General features: G+C 38.1%; 2 protein-coding genes across 5 annotated transcripts in view; both read left to right on the top strand.

Moving 5' to 3' along the window:
* The window catches only part of ARHGEF7 (Rho guanine nucleotide exchange factor 7), a 118,726-nt gene extending 97,555 nt beyond the window's left edge, over positions 1-21,171 (top strand). For all 4 annotated transcript variants that reach the window (XM_073664377.1, XM_073664378.1, XM_073664379.1 and 1 more), the window contains 3 exons: positions 8,556-8,655; positions 8,900-8,954; positions 10,490-21,171. In XM_073664377.1, coding sequence (XP_073520478.1) covers positions 8,556-8,655; positions 8,900-8,954; positions 10,490-10,612 — 278 coding nt within the window. In that variant the 3' untranslated portion in view covers positions 10,613-21,171. The remainder of the gene's footprint in view (positions 1-8,555; positions 8,656-8,899; positions 8,955-10,489) is intronic.
* The window catches only part of TEX29 (testis expressed 29), a 69,352-nt gene continuing 60,757 nt past the window's right edge, over positions 13,776-22,370 (top strand). Inside the window, exon 1 of the mRNA XM_073664381.1 lies at positions 13,776-13,892. The gene's annotated coding sequence lies outside the window, so the exon portion shown is untranslated. The remainder of the gene's footprint in view (positions 13,893-22,370) is intronic.

Genomic DNA, 22,370 nt, shown 5'->3' on the forward strand with positions numbered 1-22,370 from the left:
AAAAACGCATCAAAAACGCAGCAAAACCTGAGTTCTTGGCACAGTTGATTTCCTGCCAGAGATAAGTTTTGCTGCAGATTTGTGATGTAAAAAAAATCCAACATGTGTGAACATAGCTTAAGAGCTAACAGGCAACCAGCAGAATTCTTTGAATCCTAAGTCGGCCGTACACATTAGATGGCTGTCGGGTGAATGATGCTTCAGCCTATTGTTTGGCTAACAACCATCTCAGCCCACACTCCCATACATAAAAGCGCTCCTGTGTTCTCTGAGAAAGCTGCTTACTGACATGTCAGCTGGTGGCTTATCTCTGGGAGAAAAATACATTTGTCAGTCTGAAATTGGACATGAGTGATCAACATCTCTCTTGACGATCAGGCATCTGGGGCCCCATACACATTAGACCGTCAGTTGAACTCGTAGATATCAGTTTCTAGTCGGATGTGCATAGGGGCATTTACTCGTGATGTAATCGTGCAAGATGGTGATATATTTGTAAACCTATTTAAGGTTGTGTGCACATGTTGCATTTTTGCTGCGTATTTTTCAGTGCAGATTTGTAAAAAAAACTTGAAGGGTTTCCTGATGCCAGCAAAGTGAATGAGAATCCCGAATTCTCACGCACACATTGCTTATTTGTGAAGTGCAGATTTCACCCATACTGAGTGGAGAAAAATCGACACCAAAATCTCATGTTTTTGCCGCTCTGGAATTTTCTTGGCAGGAAAAACGCAGCAATTTCTGCACCAAATACTTAGCGTGCTCCCATACCTTACACTACCTGATGATTTCTACCCTAAAATGATGGTAAAAATTTAGCTTTGCTTAAGAGAACACCCTTTTTGTTTGCTCTTTATAATGCCATCTATTGACATTTCTTGATTTGTGAGCTACATCTACTATTACTTAAAGGGATTCTCCAAGAATGTAATAAAATTGGCCCTTTTTACGTTGTTCAAACAGCAACCCGTCTTGGTCACATGTCAGAACTGGTTGTAATCTGAAGAAACACAAGTCTCTGGAGTTGTGATTCTTCAGAGTGTATCCAGTCCTGACACGTGACTAGGATGGGCTTCTGTTGAAATTATGTGATGGGGGCCATTTTATTGCATTCTTGGAGAACTCCTTTAAGGCTTTACATTACGTTACAATTAACTTTAATGCATAGCTTTTCCTTTTTAACTGTGTGGGACTCATGTTTCCTTTGTTAATTTTAAAGGAACGCTAAACAAGAAGATGCACACAAAAAAATCTCAAGAATTATGTTCCTAATCTCCTTTTTTTGTAAACCAATTTTGTTTCATATTGCAATTCAAACTGAGAAGTATGTAGAGAGTTACCTCTATGTCAAGAGGCTCAGCCATGTCTGATCACAGCATAACTGGCTGCAGCAGGACACCGATCATGAAGTCCTGCTACACAATCCACTTTTTATCTAGAAATGGAACAGATTAGCAGGAAACGGACTTCTGTATTGCCTTCAGGATTTCTACTAGTCTGTTATTTTCTGCAGAAAATCCTGTAGATTAGCACATGTGGGTTAGATTATCTCCTTTTCTCTAATCATGCATTTTCGAGTTTAGCGTTCTTTTTTAAAGGCTTTGTGCACTTTTGCGTTCACTTTTTTTTATTGTCCCAACCGCCTCAGTGGCATTATCTACACTTAGTATAATACAATGAAAGAAATAAGCATCTATAATCTCTTCCCTTTTGTCCAATATGGGAAGCCAAAGAAGGCTGTCTCCAGTTTAGGAGAAGATTACATAGTACTTCCTCTGCATTTCCTATAAATGTATAATGACTTTCTTTATTAAGCACACTCATGCTATGCAAGCAAACTTGTGGGGTTAGGTATTTAAAGGAAACCTTCCTAGACAGTACCTTTTTACATTAGTTCCCCTATTTTTTTTCCTTGTCATAGTTGACCCTTGTAGAAAGTGAAAGGTAAGCCACCACTCCTTGCTGTTTTTTCTTATTGACCTTACCATTCAAATTTAACTACAAATGTTAACGTTAACTTACGGCAAAGAAAGAATTCCGCAGTTTCTACAATTTAGAATAGCTGTATAAACAATGTGGTGGACGTTTCTCTTCATTTATATTCCTGACATATTAAGCCCAGTTAATGTTTTGGATTCTGACATGCGTTTGTGTTGTCTTATAATGGCACAAATCCTTTGGATTGTGGTGGTGAGATCCTCCACCCATTTTTGCCAGTGATTAAATTAGTCCATTAATTTCCTATAAAATGTCTCACTGATGCCTATTTTAAAGCTGTCAGCCAAGTCCAACACCATCTAATTATCACATGGTACTTGCCTCAACTAAACTCTCTGCTAAGCTGCTTTAATGTGTTATTTCTCATTATTCTTTAGTTCTTGATAGGAGGAGCATTTCAGTGATTTGTATAGAGTTTGAGTTTGTTGTTGGCAAAAGTAAGGTCCTCTAAGTAGTTGGGTGGAATATTATGTTCATGGGGTTGTTGACCCACAGAGCAGAAAGGATGGGGAAAATCCCTATAAAATGTAGTCAGTTTTTTGTGTGTAAAGGCAACACAAAATCACGATTTAATATGTTAAAATAAAGCTATGGTTTTAGTGCCACTTTTATACTGATTTAGTGGATACCTATGGGGAAGAAAAAAGCATCCTGGTTCTTGTTTAATTCACTTTAGAAGTTTTGGTGCAATATAGCCTTCGTACATCGGGGCAGGACTCTGGGTAGTGTTTTTGGCTCTGCCGCGGGCCCTCTGCATTTGTATGAGTCTCCTATTTTAAAGTTCAATCAGCGCCGCCCTTGCCGCTGGCGGCACTTGAGCATATTCATCTCCCAGTGGTCTTCAGCAAAATGGGCTGGGGTTGTGGGGGCGGCGGCGTATGTGCAGTTTGAGACTTTGGCTTTCCATTGATCCGAGGTCTGAATATGCGCATGCTAGCGCGAACTTTAAAATAGGAGGCTCATACAAACAGGGGCTGTGGCACAGCCGAAAACCCTATCCACAGTCCCGCCCCCAAATCCCACCCCAATCTACGAAGAGGAAATTGCACCAAAACTTCTAACATGAATTAATCAAGAACCAGGATGGGGATTTCTTCCCTACAGGTATCTATTAAATCAGTATAAAAGTGGCACATTGACCGTACCTTTATTTTAACATACTAAACATGATGACATATTCCCTTTTTAAGAGGGTATGTCAGCTCTTCTGACTTGTCCTTTTTTAGTACATTTTTTTATAAAAGAATGATGCTTGTACATTTTCATTTTCTTGAAAATACAATTATTTACTAAACCAGACTCGTCCACAGAGCTGACAGGTTCTTTCAACCCCTCTATTTCTGACAAGGTAGCCACCATATCCAGACGGAGAATGGAGAGATGGCCTTGCATCCAAGATAAGCATACAGCGTTAAGACCAGGTCCCAATAACCGCACATCATGACTTTACGAAACGTAATTAACTGCAGAGACAGAAACTTTTCCTTTTTAAAATCCTATTTTAAACAGATAGTAGTATTACTTTGTGTATACAGAATTTCCTTCCATGACACGTGTATGCTTATTGGCATCTCAGAGTAAGAGGATTCTCCAAATGCTAATGCTGACTACATTTTTACTGTGATATACATGTAGTTCTATTCCAAAGCAAAGGTAATTGCCATGTAAAAAAAAAAAAAAAAAAAGACAAACTGTAGACTGCTCTCTCCCAACAGAAGGTATCTCTGTCTAATATGTATTAAAGGGGTTGTCCAGGTTTAAAGCATTGAAGTTATGTTTAAAATAATAATAAAAATACACATACAACTTGCTCATATACTTGAATTAAGAATGTTGCCTGGTATGAAGATATTGGCAGTAGTCCTATTTGTTGGCAGCTTCAGTTGCCTGGGTTAAGCCAGCCAATCCTTCACTTATCATTGTACATTAGCTCCCTCAAAGCTTTCTTGTGCAAAACCCACGCCAGAAGTAGATCTACTTAAACCTGGGGGACTGGTGCTGATATGTTCAGATCAGGCACTTAATTTAATGGGAGTCTGTCAGCAGGTTTTTGTTACCTAATCTGAGAGCAGCATGATGTAGTTAAGAGACCCTGAATCCAATGATGTATCACTTAGATTACTGGGTGCAGCAGTTGTGACACAATCAGTTCTTAGATGTAGCATGAAGCAGAGCTGAGAAAGCTAACCCCACCCATGCCAGGCTCTCTCTGTACATTGTATATTGACAGTGAGCTGCTTATCAGAGACGGAGGCAGAGTCAGACTGCTTGGCAGCAGGCAGCTAATTGCAGCAATGATTATGTCCTGGTGATAAAACCTTCACTGTAAGTAAACCGTTCACAGCCTGATAAGGGACACATCACTGAAATTTGTGTTTTAAACCCCTATGTCATGCTGTCCTCAGATAACATGGCAAAAACCTGCTGACGGATTCCCTTTAAGTTTATTTCTAAGTTGTATAAATGTGTATAAGATATGCAGTACATGACAATGCCTATAACTTTTCCTGTGTGAAATGGTTTATGACGAAGCCGGGTTACATGACATTAATCTCTCAATCCTTCTTAGATATTATGTAATGCTGCAGTAAAAAAAACCTTTGACTCTGAAACCAGCTTAGCAAAACGCCAACAATCAAACCTGAAGGTTGCATGTCTGATTTAAAAGCAAGTTTAGGAACCAATTGTTTAGAAAGCTTCTTCAGTATTACCTGTAAAAACCATTAAATCACCCTTTTAATGAACTATAGCTTTTTTTTAGTAATCTGACTGGAAAAGGGGAGAAATTACACAATGACTGGGACTATAATTTGACCTTTTGAACTTGATGCCATGTCTCAAATACAGAAGGGTTTATTACCGCAGGACTTGAGGGTGGTGATATTGTGAATTCCTTTTTCACTTCACTGATCTATATAATAATTTTTCATTTTATTTTTTTTGTGGATGGAAAAAAAGCAAAGTAAAAAATTTGACCTGACCTATGTTAGAAACTAAGAAGATTGTCACTAATTATTTAATTCTATGATTCCTTTTGTAGGTAGACATTAAACTAGAGGATAGCCATGTAAGGATCTGTCCACATCTGCCCTATTGTTTTAGGTAATAGTGAAGGCTATGATTCTATGCCATATTTTTTGTATGATGATCCTATTGCTTTACAATATGATTTGTCAGTTTATTTGGACGGCAGCATTGATGCCATCAAAACTGAGTGAAACTTTGATTGATTCCTCCATGGAGGCTTGTAGCACAGATGTGAACAGAATCCAAAGGTGCTTTTAATACTGTTTTTGTTTTTTACGATCTGTTTTTTTAATATAGCTGTTTGGGCACTTCAAAAATGCTCTCCAAACTGGCAGACCTTACACATTCATTCATATAGCCTTGACAACCTCCATTGTGTTCATTGCTGGCTGCATTCAGAGAACCAGCAATCTGGCCATAAGAAATCAGGTTTATATAGCCAAATCACTTTTGTAGCATTATGTCTAAACAGCTGTGTTTTAAGAACATGGTTGAACTCTTATTTTTCATCCTCTGCTATAATCACTGAAAGGTGTCAATATATTGAAGTATCAATACTCTGAAGTATTCAGCATTTTTTCTTTAAGGTAAAATAACACATTTTCCAGAATAGTCAACGTTTCTATTTTTGTGAGTCAAGTAAACACTTTGTTTATGCAATTCTGTAACATATATACATATATATATAAACCTATATCCATGTAGATAAATATATATGCTGAACAAGGGCATTGGGTCCAAACTCGAGGTTAGCGAATGTCCTGATCCCTTACCACCTCAATGACATGAATTGTCGCACTGTATTTCTCGGCATTTTCTAGTGCCCATCTCTATGTTCAGTGTTTCTGTATCTGCGGCGAAGCACATTAACCCAGTGTTCAGTGGTGTGAGTAATTTCCTGTTCACCTCATCTACAGAAGTGAAAAGCCATGTCTGATCGGACATTGCCTTCTTAAGACTACAAACTAAAATACAGATGTATTTCTGAGTGTTGTATTGTACAGTATAAATATGCCTTGTGGTTCAGTATGACATTAAAGTATTTGCTTTCTCATAAAATTGAAAAAAGCAAAGTCGGAGAGAATGCATTTGTTATGTACGGTTGAAATAAATTTTGCCTTTGCTAGTCTGTGCCTTCAAAAGTGACTTTTTTTACTGGCTAGGTATGGACACAGTAGAAATTAAGGTACAGTGACCTAGTACTAAGTAGAAGGAATTAAGGTACAGTGACCTAGTACTAAGTAGAAGGAATTAAGGTACAGTGACCTAGTACTAAGTAGAAGGAATTAAGGTACAGTGACCTAGTACTAAGTAGAAGGAATTAAGGTACAGTGACCTAGTACTAAGTAGAAGGAATTAAGGTACAGTGACCTAGTACTAAGTAGAAGGAATTAAGGTACAGTGACCTAGTACTAAGTAGAAGGAATTAAGGTACAGTGACCTAGTACTGTAGTATTCATTCTAGTCTCCCTGTTTTTAAGACTTATGTGGATTAGCGCAGTATATTTAATTAGTGTGATTCCTTTTCAGAAAACATGGTGGTCATTCCAGTGCAGGGAAACCACATAGCATGGCACAATGGTGTCCCCAATGTATAGAAAAATATGTATCACAATAAAATAAAAGCATATTACAGTAGATTATTTGTACTGGAAGTGTTTGACACTCTTCGACACACTCCACTTAAATTCTAAAATGTGCCCGCTGTTAGATTCTAGCTAGGAACGTTAATGTGTGGCCAAACTTGCTATGTATGTAGCAGTGTGCCTACGATTTTTACATCACACTATAGAAAATACAGGATGGCAGATGCTAATGTGTATGTATACTAATAGCAACAGTTTCTTCCTCAAAAACGCAAGGTCGACATCTGTGACCACACTTTTCACCTCTTAGACTCTCTAAAATATTAACTTCAGGTTTCCTTATGTGCCTGAAAGAAACCGTACACTGAACTAGGGTCACAGAGCTTTAAATCTCAAACCACTGAAAGTAAAATCTTCCCTACATAGTCTGCTCTTCTTAAAAAGAGACGTTCCAAACCACCCCCCACCCCCACCCCCCTGGAATAGTCCATATGAAAAGTGATATATATTCACAATATTGACTTTTTATATGGCCAAGCTATTGAGCACTGTCTATACAACCATCTCCTATAAAAACCTCTTCCCTATAATACTTTGGTACTACAATGTAAGAAAAAAAAGTCACTTAATGTTCTGATGGGAAACTCATTACAGTTAAAGTAGCTCTTTATCAAGGACCGATCAGAAAGACGAAACGAATACAAAAAAAATCCATCTTCAATGGCATTTGAAATCAATGATGCCCTACAATGAGATTATTGTAAGAAACAATTCTTAATTGACATGGTGTATGACTTGAATCACTGCTACAGTAAAAATAATAAGAGTGGAAAAATCCTGTTCTCATCAGTAGCCACTCGTGAACCATTGTAAAAGTCTGTAAGTCTAGATGTCTGATCTATGTATAGTTGTTTTGTTTGTTGAAGTTAGAAAGGAGGAGATGTCTAAAATCTATTGTTTTGTATTTTTTTTTCCTTCCCTCCTTTGACCGTTCTTGAAGTTGTGCAATCACTTTAGCGATTGTGGCTTTGTCACTGTATTCATATCCCATGCAGTTCTTCAAAATATAGATAACTCCATACTTTCTCAATCCCATCTTTTCCATGTTCCCGTTTCCTGTTAGGTACAATATAATTTTACCTTCCATTCAAATGCAGCTGTTTATTTCTTTAGTCAGTCTATTGTCAATCATCCACAAGCCAGCAAACTTGAATGAGCTGTAACAGGTGCAAAATGGAGGGTTATAAGAGGTTAATGTTCTCTAGAAGATCCTTCCTTTTGTGTAGATCACGTCACTCTGTCTCCACGGTTGGCAGACTGCATTTAGATAATCAAAGCTGATTTTCGGAAAACACGAGACCTTCAGCTGCAATATTCAGCTGCTTTCATATTTTAGTGATCTTTTTGAAATCCTGTTATAACCCTCTATAAGGATAACTCATTTTAAGCAGATATCAAGTCACATTGATAAATACTCCTTTTAGCAGTGAAGAGGTTATGTGGAATAATCCCACTTCACGGTCATGTGTGTCCTGTGTAATAGGTTTGTTCTTGTCATGGATGTTCTAATGTGTTAATGTGTTTCCTTTTCCTATTGCCTGTTTAGGTAAGTTTTCATTGTGAATTGTTTGAATGTTGTAATAAGTGCAGTATAATATGTACACCCTGATGCTACAGGTATTGTATGTAGGTTATTCATACTATTTATGTACAACGGGGACTCGCAGCCATACAACTGTAATGATTAGTGTATAGCTATGGAAAATACTCTTCTTCAGGATAGAAGGTATTTAGTGATAACCAGTTTTAGTATTTTGTCAGTTTATAGGCTTCATAGTTGTAGTTTTTGATGACTTGTGAACCTGTGGGACACTAGGCTTAAAATATAGATGTATAGCTCAAACTATGAATTTGTGGTAACTTTCTTAATCTTGCTACGTTCAGGTTCACGCAAAGAATCTGCTCCTCAGGTTTTACTTCCAGAAGAGGAGAAAATTATCGTAGAAGAAACGAGAAGCAACGGTCAAACTGTTATAGAAGAAAAGTGAGTATTTCTGCTATTTGTTGCTTATTAGAGAGTGCAACAATGTAACTGATGTTAAGCTTATGTGACCCTCTTGCTACAAACAGATGAAATACATTCTAACCTGGATGGGTTAGGTTAGTGAAACCAGATACTTCTCCATTATTGATAGAACAGCCTTTTTTGTGACTTCTACTTTTGAAATTGAACTCTCTCATCAAAACCTGCTTCTTTGAAGTACTGATCTGTTTTATTTCCCTTCTAGGAGTCTTGTGGACACAGTGTATGCATTAAAAGATGAGGTCCAAGAGCTAAAGCAGGTGTGTATTTAATGTTTAAGGTTTTTACTGCAATATAAAGTATACACCAAATAATCAGATACTGTACACTTCATCAAGATAAAGTAATTTTATTACAACTGCTTTTATAAAAAAAATGTATAAAACAGTCTCATATTAAGAGAACAAAAAAAAAAAAAAAAAATGGTTGGGGGTCGGGTTGCATGAAACACAGTACATGTGACGTAGAAAAGTTAGAGCGGCACATTGGTTATATATAATTAATTGTACATTATTGGTTTTACACTTAATGCATGTGGCCAAAGTAATACTATATTTTTCGGGCTCTAAGACGCGCCTAGGTTTTAGAGGAGGAAGATGATAGAAAAAAAAAATTGAAGCAAAAAATGTGGTCATGATGCACTGTTATGATAAAGGGGGGGGGGGGGGAGGAGTAGTAATCTGCCGCTAACACTGTTGGCGGTAATGTCCCCCAATTCTGTACTAATATCCCCCATCCTGATATATATGATCCTCATCCTGCTATACCTGGCCACCCCATATCTTGGTGTACATGGACCCACCCCCCATATCCTGGTGTACATGGGGAGCCCCCCCCCCCGTCCTGGTGTACATGGGGGTCCCCGTTCTGGTGTACATGGGGGTCCCCGTTCTGGTGTACATGGGGTCGCCGCCCCCATTCTGGTGTACATGGGGGTCGCTGTCCCCGTCCTGGTGTACATGGGGGCCCCCTCCCCTCATCATAATGCACACATAAAAAGAAACTAATCTACTCCCCTTCTTTCCACTCCCTCGCAGCGTCCTGTTCTGATACTAGCAGCTGATTTCCGCATGTAAGCAGCGCATGATGTCACTGCCATGCGCCCCCACACGCTGATATCAGCTGCCCGATTATTCACTGCTCCCCACTCCCGGACTATGGGCGTGTGGAGTAATGAATATTCCTTTCCTTTAATAGCAGGCGCACTGTTGGCTGCAGCCACCTGCTCTTGCAGCGACTGCTCGATCACATGTGCCCGGTATTAAAGAGCATGAACATTCACTGCTCTCCACTCCCATAGTCCCACCACCTCTCGGCATCGGCTTCAGTGCATAGAGGTGGTTGAGACTATGGGCGTGAGGAGCTGTGAATATTAATTTTCTTTAACAGCGGCACATGTGTTAGCAGGAGTCGCTGGCTCCTGCCTCCCATGACTCTCTCCTCCCTCATGTGACTCGCTCCTCTGCCACTGCCGGTCCCCCATCCACAGCCACACTATAAGGTACATCCGGACTATAACACTCACCTCCCACTTTCCTCCAAAGGTTTGGAAGAAAAAAGTGCATCTTATAGTCAGAAAAATACGGTAAATACCAAAGTGACAATTTCATCAACCAGTAAATATGAAGTACCAACCCAGCAGGGTTTCTGCACTGCCGATTTACGTTTTTGCTTCTGCTTCTTGTCCCCTTTAATCAATATAGCCATTAAACTTTACCAAACGAACCTCTCTTTCTATTTTAGACGTCTCACTTTTATTACTTTCTAACTTTCACATACATACTGTCATTAACAGGATAGCAAAAAGATGAAGAAATCCTTAGAAGAAGAACAAAGAGCACGTAAGGAACTTGAGAAGCTCATCAGGAGAGTTCTGAAGAACATGAATGATCCTTCCTGGGATGAAACCAATTTATAATGGCACATCCAATATCTTCCTAATTCCATGCCAGGGATCAAACACTTGGACCTTGTGTTTTGTGTGTGTCCTTGTAAAAACAGAAGCACTGCTAATTGAGATTTAACTGGATTGTAATAGGACTCTCAGTACTACATCCATACATTGCTGCCCGCCTGCAGACACAACTTTAAGCAGTCGCAAATGTGAAGTTTAGAAGTTTGAACAATACCAATTGGATACCCTTCGAACTTCACGTTAATTACCTCATTATGCAGAAGGAGCAGTTGCTAAGAGTCTGATTACTTTTTTTTACCAGATTTTTTTTTCAGCTGGTATATAGATATGTATTCTTCTTCTCATGTATATGGTGTTTTGAATGCATATGTCAAGGGCACTAAAACCTCTTTATACTTTCGGTGGATCTTCATACTGGTCACTTGTACATATTTTAAAATGGTCTACCTACGTGTTGACGGGAGGGAACTTACTGTCTGTGTTCTAGTTACATGCTTGAAAGGGTGGACTATGTGTGAAAATAATTTAAATACATTATTTATGGTCATGTAGCCAGGCAAAACCAAGCAAGGGAAATGAAAATCTTTTCAATGTTAAACTGCTCACTAACAAATTGCCGCCCGTGTTTATACAAATATATATATATTTATGATCTTGCTTTGCTTCTCTTCTAACGTGGGGGCACCAAATGATGTATATGTCTACATGTGTTTTTCTTTTCCTCCCAATTTTTACAGCTCCACTATATATCGATCTATATATATATATATATATATATATATATATATATATATATATATATATATATATATATATATATATATATATATATATATATATATATATATAGCTAGCAACTTGTAAATACTAGTGATTGTCCACAAATGGGGACTTTTTTTTTCCTTATACCTAAATGCATAAATTTCTGTGACTGAGGTTTTATAAAAAAAAAAACACTTTTTTTTTTCCAGTTGTGTGTCATTCAATCCACTATGGTGGTCTGATGGGAAGTTTTATTTCTTTCTGAGCTCCTCTCGTTAGATTTATGACTACTGACTACATTAAAGTTTACATGTGCAGTGAAAACAAAGATAATGTAAAAGCTCCCCCAAAAATGTGCTAACATTTTAATGAAACCCAATTACAAAAATGCTTTTTTAGCCCCAAATAGCATCTTTGTGATTTGGTCTCTCCATGCCACTATTTTGGATTTAAAATGAAACAACTGAGCTGCAATTGAAGTGTAGACTTTTATGTTTTATTAAAGCGGTTGATCAAAAATATACTGTAAATTTAGGAATTGCAACCATTTTTCTACAAAGCCTCCTCATTTCAAGGACTGAAAAGTAATTGGACAAAAATGGGCATTTTTACTACTTTGTAGAGAATCCTTTGCAGGCAATGACTGCCTGAAGTCTGGAAGCCATGGACTTCACCAAACGTTGGGTTTCCTCTTTTGTGATTCTTTGCCAGACCTTTACTGCAGCTGGCTTCAATTGTTTGCTTGTGGGTCTTTCTGCCTTAAAGGGGTTTTCCCCCAAACAAAAGTTCATTTTAATCAATAACTGTGTCTGACCGTGCACGGAACATGGTCTGATAATACCACATCTCCTGGGCGGACGGGGGCGGCGACAAAAGAGTATACAGACATTACATCATGGGATCACAGCTGATTCTTTCTTTGAAGTAAAACATTGTTTGAAAACAGGCAGTTAAATGTTTTGCCTCACTGAAAGTATCAGCTGCGATCCCCTGCTGTAATGTCTGTATACTCTTTTTCTTCCCTCCCTGACCAGGAGCTGTGGTATGATCAGACCATGTTCTGTACATGTCAGACACAGCCATTACACATTGGAGCATTTATAAGATTATCTCAGCACAGGAACTTTTTATTTAAACACATCCAATTGTGGAACTTATTATTATTCCAGGATCTATTGATTAAAATCAACTTTCGTTCATGGGAAAACCCCTTTAAATTTTGTGTTAAGCATGTGCAATGAATGCTCGATGGGGTTGAGATCTGGTGATTAATTCGGTCATTGCGGAATATTCCACTTCTTTGCCTTAAAATCCTCCTGGTTTGCTTTTGCAGTATGTTTTGGGTTAATGTCCATCTGTACTGTGAAGCGCTGTCCAATCAGCCTTGCTGCGTATGGTTGAATCTGAGTAGAAAGTATAGCCCTGTACAGTTCAGAATTCATCCAGCTGGCTTCTGTGTTTAGTTGCATCATTAATAAACACTAGTGACCCGCTGCCATTGGAAGCCATGCATGCCCATGCCATCACATGGCCTCCACCATGTTTTACAGAGGATGTGGTGTACTTTGGATCATGAGCCATTTAAAGCATTCTTTATACTTTCTTACGATCATTCTGCTCCAGGTTGATCTTCGTTTCATTTGTCCAAATAATGCTTTTCCATAACTGAGCTGGATTCATTAGATGTTTTTAGCAAAGTCTAATCTGCCCTTTTCTATTTTTAAGGCTGATTGTTTGCACCTTGTGGTGAACCCTCTATTTGCGCTCATAAAATTTTCTTTTTATGGTAGTCTCAGATATTGAAAAAACACCTCCTTCCTGGAGTGTGTTCTTCAATAGATTGGATGTTGTGAAGGAGTTTTTCTTCACCATGATAAGGATTCTGTGATCATCCACCACTGTTGTCTTCAGTGGATTTCCAGGCCTTTTTGAGTTTCCTAGCTCACCAGTGTTTTTTTTTTGGCAGAATGTACCAAACTGTTCATTTGGCCACTAATAACATTTCTGCTATCTCTCTGATGGATCTCTTCTTTTTTCCAGCCTAATGATGGTCTGTTTCTCTTCCATTGAGAGCTTCTTTGATCTCATGTTGTGGGTTCACAGCAGCAGCTTCCAAATGCAAATGCCACACATGGAATTAGCTCCAGACTCTTTACCTACTTAATTGATGATTGATGATGGAATAATGAGAGAATAGCCTATACAGTCCATTTTTAAATTATTGTCCAATTACTTTTGGTCTCTTTAAAAAGAGGCTGCTACAAATTAAAGAGCTGTAATTACTAAACCCTTACTCAAAATAGGATGTGAATACCCTCAAATTAAAGCTGAGTCTGAACTTTCAGCCCATATTGATTTATATCATCGTATCTTGAATATATTTTGGTAGACAGCTAAAATGCCAAAATTTGTGTATCTATCCAGGTATTTCTGGACCTGTGTGTAAATCAGAAAACCACAGCTCCTCTGCACTGTTTAGTGGCCTCTTTGGCTACTGCGATCAGCACCTGTCTAAAAGCTGGTAAGTGGGGAGTATTGGGTAACTGACCCTAAAACCTATGATATTGATATTCTTTCCTAAGGATAGGTCCTCAATATCAAAGTAGCAGACAACACCCTACAACAAGTGCATGTTATTAGGTAAATCCAACTTTTCAGGTAGAGATTATAAACTGAGTTATGGATGCATAGAAAGTTTTATTGGGTTTATACCTTTCAATTTGAGGGAAGCATAAAATGTAGATCGATACCCTGATTCCAGTACTGTCACTTACTTGGCTCCATGTTGTAGTTTTGTTAATATCACTGCTAGTCTGCAGTCCTCTTAATGATTGGATCTCTTTAACCCATTCACAACATTCATTGACAGTATTCTACCTATACTGTGCATTAGGTAGAAAGCTGAGAATCATTAATGGGTGGTGGCGATGGCTAGAGCTCATGAATATGACTTGACAGGAGCTGAAAATTGAGTTGCAGGAGATAAAAGGGTTGTTATCTAAACTACAGCAATGAACCCAGTAATTGACCCAACATTAGAATCAGAATTGCCCCTACTTTATGCTGCTCTCAGATTTGGTAATGATATATTCTCTAAGTTTGTGTAACAAAGTTCTGCAACTTATTAAGGCTAAGTGCCCACGATGCAGAAATGCTGCGGAGCGTTTCTGCATCTCCCTGGCAGAAAAAACACATGCGGATTTTACATGCTTTTTTTTCTGCCAGGTAGAAGCGTTTTAAACATGCGATTTCTCCGGTGCGTCCGGTGTCTTCGGCGGCTCGCGGTGCTCTAAAAAGGACCTTCCATGACGTCATTTAGTCATGTGACAGGTCACGCGACCGCTGACGTCAGCGGACGCGTGACCTGTCACTTGACTAAATGATGTCAGCGGATGTGTGACCTGTCACTTGACTAAATGACGTCATGGAAGGTTCTTTTACACCACCGCGAGCAGCCGAAGAGCCAGCAGCGCCTCCGGAAGCAGACAGGAGCCCATCAGAAGGTAAGTATATGTTTGTTTTTTATGTTCATTCTTTTTTAACTACAGGTTCTATGGTACCCGGGTCTGTGGGGAGAGTCTCCTCTTCTCCAAACCTGAGTACCATCCACGCATTGAATCGCATAATATCCGCATGTGTACGTGTAGTCATGCGGATGTTATGCGGTCCAATGCAAGTCGATTCCGCAAAATTAATGGTTGTGCTGCAGATTTTTCCGCAATGATAATCCGCAGCGGAAATTTCTGCAGCATGTGCAGAGCACATGCGGATTATCATTGGGAAACATGGCAGACAACTTAACAAGCATTTTTAATGCGTTTTCGACGCGGATATGGCGCCGCGGAAACGCATTAAATCCGCATCGTGGGCACACAGCCTAATAGTGAAAAAGTGTTACATAAATCTCTTAAAAGCCCAAATCTCAAAGACAAATGAGAACAAGAGGTCTAGTTGCATAGCAAGAACCATCAGCAATCAGCTTTAATCTATGGGGAAACTTGGCAGTATATATTTCTCAATTGGTGGCTCTGCTGGATAATTTACAGAACACACAGGTAATTGATTTGAATGAGCATGGTCAGTATAATACATGACCAGACCGCTCTTCCTGCGCATGAGTAGCCGTTATCGGCTCTCCACTGTGGAAAGAGATAAGTATTCTAAATAGAGGATCACCATTACAGTGAATCTGGCAGCAGCATAATGTAGGGCCAATGATCTTGACTCCCGCAACGTATCGCTTATTCTACTGGGTGCAGCAGTTGTTTTACAATCACTGTGTTCACTGATGTGGTTGGGGTTATACAGGGCTCAGCATTGTGTGCATTGTATATTGACAGTGTTTGGGGGCATGGTTGGACTATGAGGCACGTGACACCTAGTCCTATAGTGATCATCTCTTGCTGATAATACACTGATTTTATTGAAACAGCAAAATTCAGCCCAATAAGTGACATCGCTGGAATCAGGGCCTCGTCCCTACATCATTCTGCTGTCAGACTACGTAGCAAAAACCTGCTGACAGATTCCCTTTTAAAGCAGAATTCCTTAACCAGAAATTTAAAAATGGGCTTTCTTAGCTGGATGACTGAAGTTTACATGGACGAATCACTTCAATTTTATTTTGGTGCAGTTGAGCAGCGTATTTCACAATTTGCGTTGCAGAGTGTGAAATCCGTAATGAAATCTGCAGCATAAATTCTCCTGCTGTGGATTTAAATTCCATAGTGCTCTTCACTTTTCGAAATGAATTTTCTTGGCCGCTTATGAATGAGTCTTAATAGCATTCCACACGCAGTGCTGCTACTTTAATATGCAACAGAAAATCCTCTTGTGTTTTTGCCTAATGGAAACAAGTCCTGCGGGTTTTGTTCTCTTTAGCGGTCAGTTTAAAGGTTAGTATTTTGACTCAATTTTCACTATTTATAAGAAGTTTTCTACTATTTTTGGGTCGATTTAAATAGTTACACCAAACAAATGGATATACACATGCAACTGTGTGCCTGTAGCCATCCTTTTATATGTCTGCCATTAAACAAATGTATAGCAGTCATAGTAGGGCAATAATATGCAGTCACTTACATGGCCAATAAGATTAACTCTTCTAATTATGTTATCAACCAGCAAGTGGCACAAATATTCAAGATATATAAATGTATTGCAGACTATAGTCTGTGTATTCACTTTTCAGTGGCAATGCTAATACATGCTACCTAACAATACATTGCTTACATACTGCTGTGAATGAAATGCATAAAAAAGAGAACCAAGTCAAAGGCTAAAGCAAGATGCTAAATTAAATGTCTACATTCAATGAAAAACTCATAAAATGGTAAGCTTTAGTTTATTCTCAGGACACAAACTCTAGTATATACAGGAGAAATGACTAGTTCGTTAAAAAAACAGGGAATTTTTCAACTTGTAGCATTGTCTTCTTTGTGTATAAAAGCAGTAAAACTGTGATCCTTAGGGCTTGTTCACTTAGCACAGGGTAAAAACTGCTGCTGTTAACAGTACCAGCTTAATGAATGAGATTCCTGAAATCTTATGCACATGCGGCTTAATTTTTCCTTGCTGATTTGAATCCTAAAAGCCTTTTTTCAGATCAATTCTTTCAGCGTTTTTCACCCATTCAAATGAGGTTGGCAAATGTACATAAAAATGCATCATAAATGCACATTTTAGCACGGGGTTTTCCTGCCAACACTCTTGTTTTTGGTGTCTCAAAATCTGCTGGACTCGGCACAAGCACATACCCTTATAGTGGCAGGAAACGTCTCCTAAATTAGGTTGCTTTAAGGTTTTGCTAAAGTCTTAAGTGCTGTTTTGGTTTCGTAAATTTAATTTGCCAATTGGGCAATTGCTTTTTTAGGCCACATGCACACGTTGAGTATTTGATCAGTATTTGTAAGCTAAACCCATGAATGGAACAATCAGAGGAAAAGTGTAATAGAAACACGTCGCCACTTCTGCATTTTTCCACTCCTGATTTTGGCTTACAAATACGGATGTAAAATACTGAACGTGTGAACGTGGCCATAAAGTAAGACTATTGTGCCAAAAGTTTACCTGGAACAGTTGTTACATCAGCCAATCTTACAAAACTGTAGCATCAAATGGCACATGAAGAAAAGCACCACCCAAGCTGAAAAGAATTTGAAATATGCACTCTATTGGGAAGCATGAGTGACATTCGAAATGTGAATATAATAGTCACAGCTAGGAATTGTGATAGAGACGTGCTGTACAACTGAACATAGAAAGTTGTGGTCATCAGCAGAAGGTGAATTAATGTCTGAAATTTGTATTATGCCTGCAGAAGTTGACCAAAAATGGTCAGAACGTTTGACATGTTGGCGGCATCCAAATTTGTCAATGTGGATCTGTTAGGGTAGCACTTTGAATCACAATTTTTTTTTTTTTTTTTTTGCTTTTGGAACTTGACTCGTATGAAATCTTTAATTCATTATTAAACTTGCTCCTGTTTTTTTTTTTTTTGTCAAGTTTTTGTATTGTCAGTTTTTTGATTTGCGCCAAATTGTTTTACTTTGCACCTTTTTTGAAGTCTACTTTGTGTTCTCCTGTTTTGTATATTTAGGTTTGCCATTGTGGGTGTAATTTTTGTTTTCCAGATTTTTCCGGCCCACTCCAAAGTTGAGACTTTTTAAAAGTTGCCACATTTTTGCACAAATGTACTCCAGTCCTCCTTTGGAGAGAGGGTCTTTTTTTTCTAAAGAATTTTTGGTGCAAAGTTTGAGTTGCTTGTGACATTTTAACCATACATTTTTTTATTTTTTGTGTCTTTTTTTAAGGGAAAAAAAAAGATGATAATGAAAATAAAGAGCAAAATTAATGAGCTATATGCATGTTTTGAAGAATGGAGTATAAAAAAAAAATTAAACACAGCAAAAAATGAAAAGTGACTGTAAATAAACTGCAAATGATGAATCGGGACCATAGGGATTTTGAAAGAACCATGTATATGTTCTTTAAAGTGATTTTAAAGAAAGACCCAAAATTCTTCAAATTCATTCATGCTAAGTAAATCTTGGACTCCATAACTTTTGTAGTTCCAACAATGAGCTATGCAACTAGGAATCCAAAAACTTATTTTATTTTGGTATTTTAGAATGTCTAATCAGGTTATTTCTATCCAAGTAAATATTAGATCCTGCTTTTTTTCCCTTAAAGTAAGCCATACCATTGGGAAGATTAGACATTTATTGGTGACGAGCATTTTAGGCTATTTCAGTAAAAAGGGAAAATTGATGAAGCCCAATGGCTACATTACTTTGGTTAACTCTCGTTTTTCCCCAACATTGAAAGTAAAGTCTCATCTATAGGATAAGTGCTACATGTCTGATCATTGGTGGTTTGACCTCTGTGATCTGCTCTGAACTCAAGAATTGTGCTCTAATATATGCCATCAGGATTCAGTAATTGACCTTAAAGATTGAATGTAGCAGCAGATTGTCATGTCCCCATTCTCCGGATTAGAGTTGGACCCAGCAGTCAAACTGCAACCAATCAGGCTTCTGAATAGGCTAGAATTTTCATATTCGGAAATAACCCTTTACATTGTGTTATCTGGAATTACCCCCCATTTTGGCTGAAGAAGGAAAAAAAAAATAATCCTGGAGGCATAATTGTAGTTTGTGCTGTAATTGGGCAGGCTGGACGTTTCGAAACATGTGAACGCTTTAAGAGTTTGCATATAGCTAAAATTGGCATACAAGGCATTAAGCCTTCCTTGTAAATAGATCTGATTCTGAACTTCCGCTTGTATAAGACAGAGCTGTAATCCCAATTCTGCCGGAATTGCCCAATGTTTCTTGTTGGCTTAGTATCTAAATAGAGCTTATTGGAGTGGTTTGCATTTTGGGGAGTGTGAAACCACTCTAGGTAATGAAAAGAAACCTGATTTAAGCAACGTGTACTGTGATTTGGATGAAATTTGGGGTTCTTACAAATGCAAAGTCCATATGTTGCGTGTGGATTTCCCCTAACAATTAGCTGAACTAGAAGTGCTACTCTTTGCGTACAAGATGTAATTCAGGACTCGTGCAAAATATTATCAGAGCTGATAACATAAAAGTAAATTACATCTATACAAATTAAGAAATTGTATTCAAAGTTACATTTGCAAAGTTACATTTATAATTTATAGTCTTCTGGTCATCATAAAACCAAGACTAAAAAGCGGCATTTGTTATGTTTTTCTTTTAGTAGCCAAAAAACTGAGCCATATTTTACTACAGCTACGCTTTGTTTTTACAAACCACACTTCAGTTCACCTGAAGTGCTTATACCATTTAAGAGCAGATTCTTTTTTGGGAAAAATTGTCAATGATGTTATTCCCATGGGGGCAACAATTTGAGTCCATTGACATGCAAGTGATCCTGCATTAGATAAAGTATAAATACATACTTACTAATGGGGCTGAATAGTTTACGCTTTTCTAATCCACACATCATTCACAATATACTGGTATACATTTACAACCCATAAAAGAACAACAAATTAATCAATGGAATCTTTTCCAATGTTTGCTGCTCAAAACGCATTTTATTTTTTTATCATTTTGAATTTTAGCAATATTAGCTCTGAGCTATGTAATCTGCATTAATTCTCTCCCTTCATTAAAATGGTGTTCACATAAAAATCTTAATATATGAGGTAATCATGTCTGAAAATTAAATACGTGGTCGTGTCTGTGTCATGTTCTGTGCACTCGTCTGTGTTGTACATGGATGTAGGAGTAGTGTGCCGACCGAAAAGAGATTTGTCTGAAGACAGCCTTAGGCTGGGATCAGAAAGCCATATAAAAAAATGGGCCGTGATTAGCTTTGTGTGCTTGTCCATATTGCGGATGGGTGCAGGCGCTGCCTTCTATTGCTGGTCTATAAATTGGATGAGAATATGCTGCAATTTTTTTTTTATTATTTTTTTTTTCCACCCGTGTGCACCAGCACATTGGCAACAATTAGTATGTTTGTCGTCTGGAAACAAATTGAAAATCTGCACGTCTGAACACTCTCTCAAGATAGAGTACTCCAGGCTCTATGACTACCATAGTTTATGATTATGCCTTTGTCCACACATATAATAATTTTGGAAGATGGAAACTTCATACTAAATTAACTACAGCTAAATTTGTGCCACAGCTGTACACCTGTGTGTGATTTTATGTCCCAGAGTAACAAGCAAGTTGTCATATCATCATGTCAGAACATTTCCAAAATGCTATACAAGAAGTAACAACTACTGGCCCTATTCATCAAAGCTTTTATGCCAGAAATCGGGCATAAAGCTTTGAAAAGTCGCATAATTTTGGCACATTTTAAGGCTGCACTAAAATTTAGCGACTTCTGATGTTCTCGTGCTATTTTTGCCCAGCTCCAACAAAGTGGGGCTGGACAGGGGCGTAGCAACCAACACGCGTCAAATCCATGGAGCGCCGGCGTTCGCTACGCCACAGATCTTGCTCCAGGAAAGACTGTTGTAGGATTAATGGTGAGGCGCTCACAGAGGTGTATGCCACTTAATGAAGCCTTTTCATGAATCTGGAGTGTCTGACTCCAGCATATCTCATCAAGATTGGCATGAATAACACCGGTCTTGATGGTGAAAAAAAAACATTTAGAGCTAGTTCAGCTAACTGACATTAACTAGACATGACCCTAACAGCTCAGATTTTAAGACTTTTTCTGTTTTTATGTGTGTATATATATATATATATATATATATATAATCTAATAATGGAGGACCTGAATTCGTCCAGTCTTTCAGTGGTGTGTTTTTAATTAAAGTTTTAGGGATGTAAAGCCATTCTTTGGGTCTAAATAATTAGGGAAGTTAATCTGGAAAGTTGTTTGCATAGTTAGTGGGTCTGTGTGATTTTACATATGGGTATCTTTATCCTGCCATGCAAGAAAATAGACTGATTTGTTACATACCCAGTCACCATTCGAGAAGGCCATTGCTTATGTAATTCACATTTGTACAAAACCACGATTAGTTACAGTAACTGCAGTTTAAGTTGGTTACAATAAAGCAGTCACTTCATTAATGTACATTGTCAAGGAGCTGGAATGCAATAGTACCTCCTCTACTATCTGTTACTGTGGAGAGAATGAACACAGGTTTCATGGCGCGTCCAAATGACCACTACAAGATTTGTATATTATTGCTGTATATAAACATGTACTTTATAAAAATAAATCCTTTCATTTTATATTATTTATTGTTTTCATCTTTATTATTTTAGTGCTGACATAAAGGTGTTAGCAAATCTAATATATTGGGTTATGTCTTTAAAATATGCGTAGGGAATTTCCGGGTGCACCGTGTTCTACATACCTACAGATAACTGATGGGCTGCCAGTCTTTTAATTTGTTAGTCTGTAGAATGCTAGACTTCATGTAAAAAACTTGCAACTTTTTTTTTAGAATGGCTATTGGTATTGTCAAAAGATTTTCCTTAGGCTGTGTTCACATGCAGTGGTCATGCTGCATTTAGTCGCAGCAGCCCTGTGCCACTGTGGTCTTTTTACTATTTCCCTGCAAGATCACTTAATATTTCAGAAAAACAGCTGTTTCACCTACAAGATTAGGCAGCTGATACTAATGAACCACCGGTTTTGCAAGTGAAACAGCTGTTGCTCTACAAGATCAAATGATTGTGCAGTGAAACGATAAAAAGAATGCAGCAGCACGACTGCTGTGTGAACAAAGGGGATGAAGAGTTTCCATCATAATTATCCTGCAATGGTATGTGCACAAGTCGTCTCTTATACAGCAGTATATCTGCTGAGTTGTGCAAATCGAAAACGCTTTTGAAAATTTTTTTGGCCATCTTTTTGTTTTTCGCTTTGCAGCTGGCATTTTTTTTGTACTGCATTAACTAGAGAGTGACTTATGAGTGGGAAGCCAATGGTTTAAGTCACTTCTTTTAACCACTTTGTGTCTTTACAATTGAGATGTGCATAACAGAAGGTC

This window comes from Phyllobates terribilis, unplaced genomic scaffold (assembly GCF_046119375.1).
Source record: "Phyllobates terribilis strain yellow unplaced genomic scaffold, ASM4611937v1 Scaffold_2__4_contigs__length_985480577, whole genome shotgun sequence".
NCBI classification, from domain to species: domain Eukaryota; kingdom Metazoa; phylum Chordata; class Amphibia; order Anura; family Dendrobatidae; genus Phyllobates; species Phyllobates terribilis.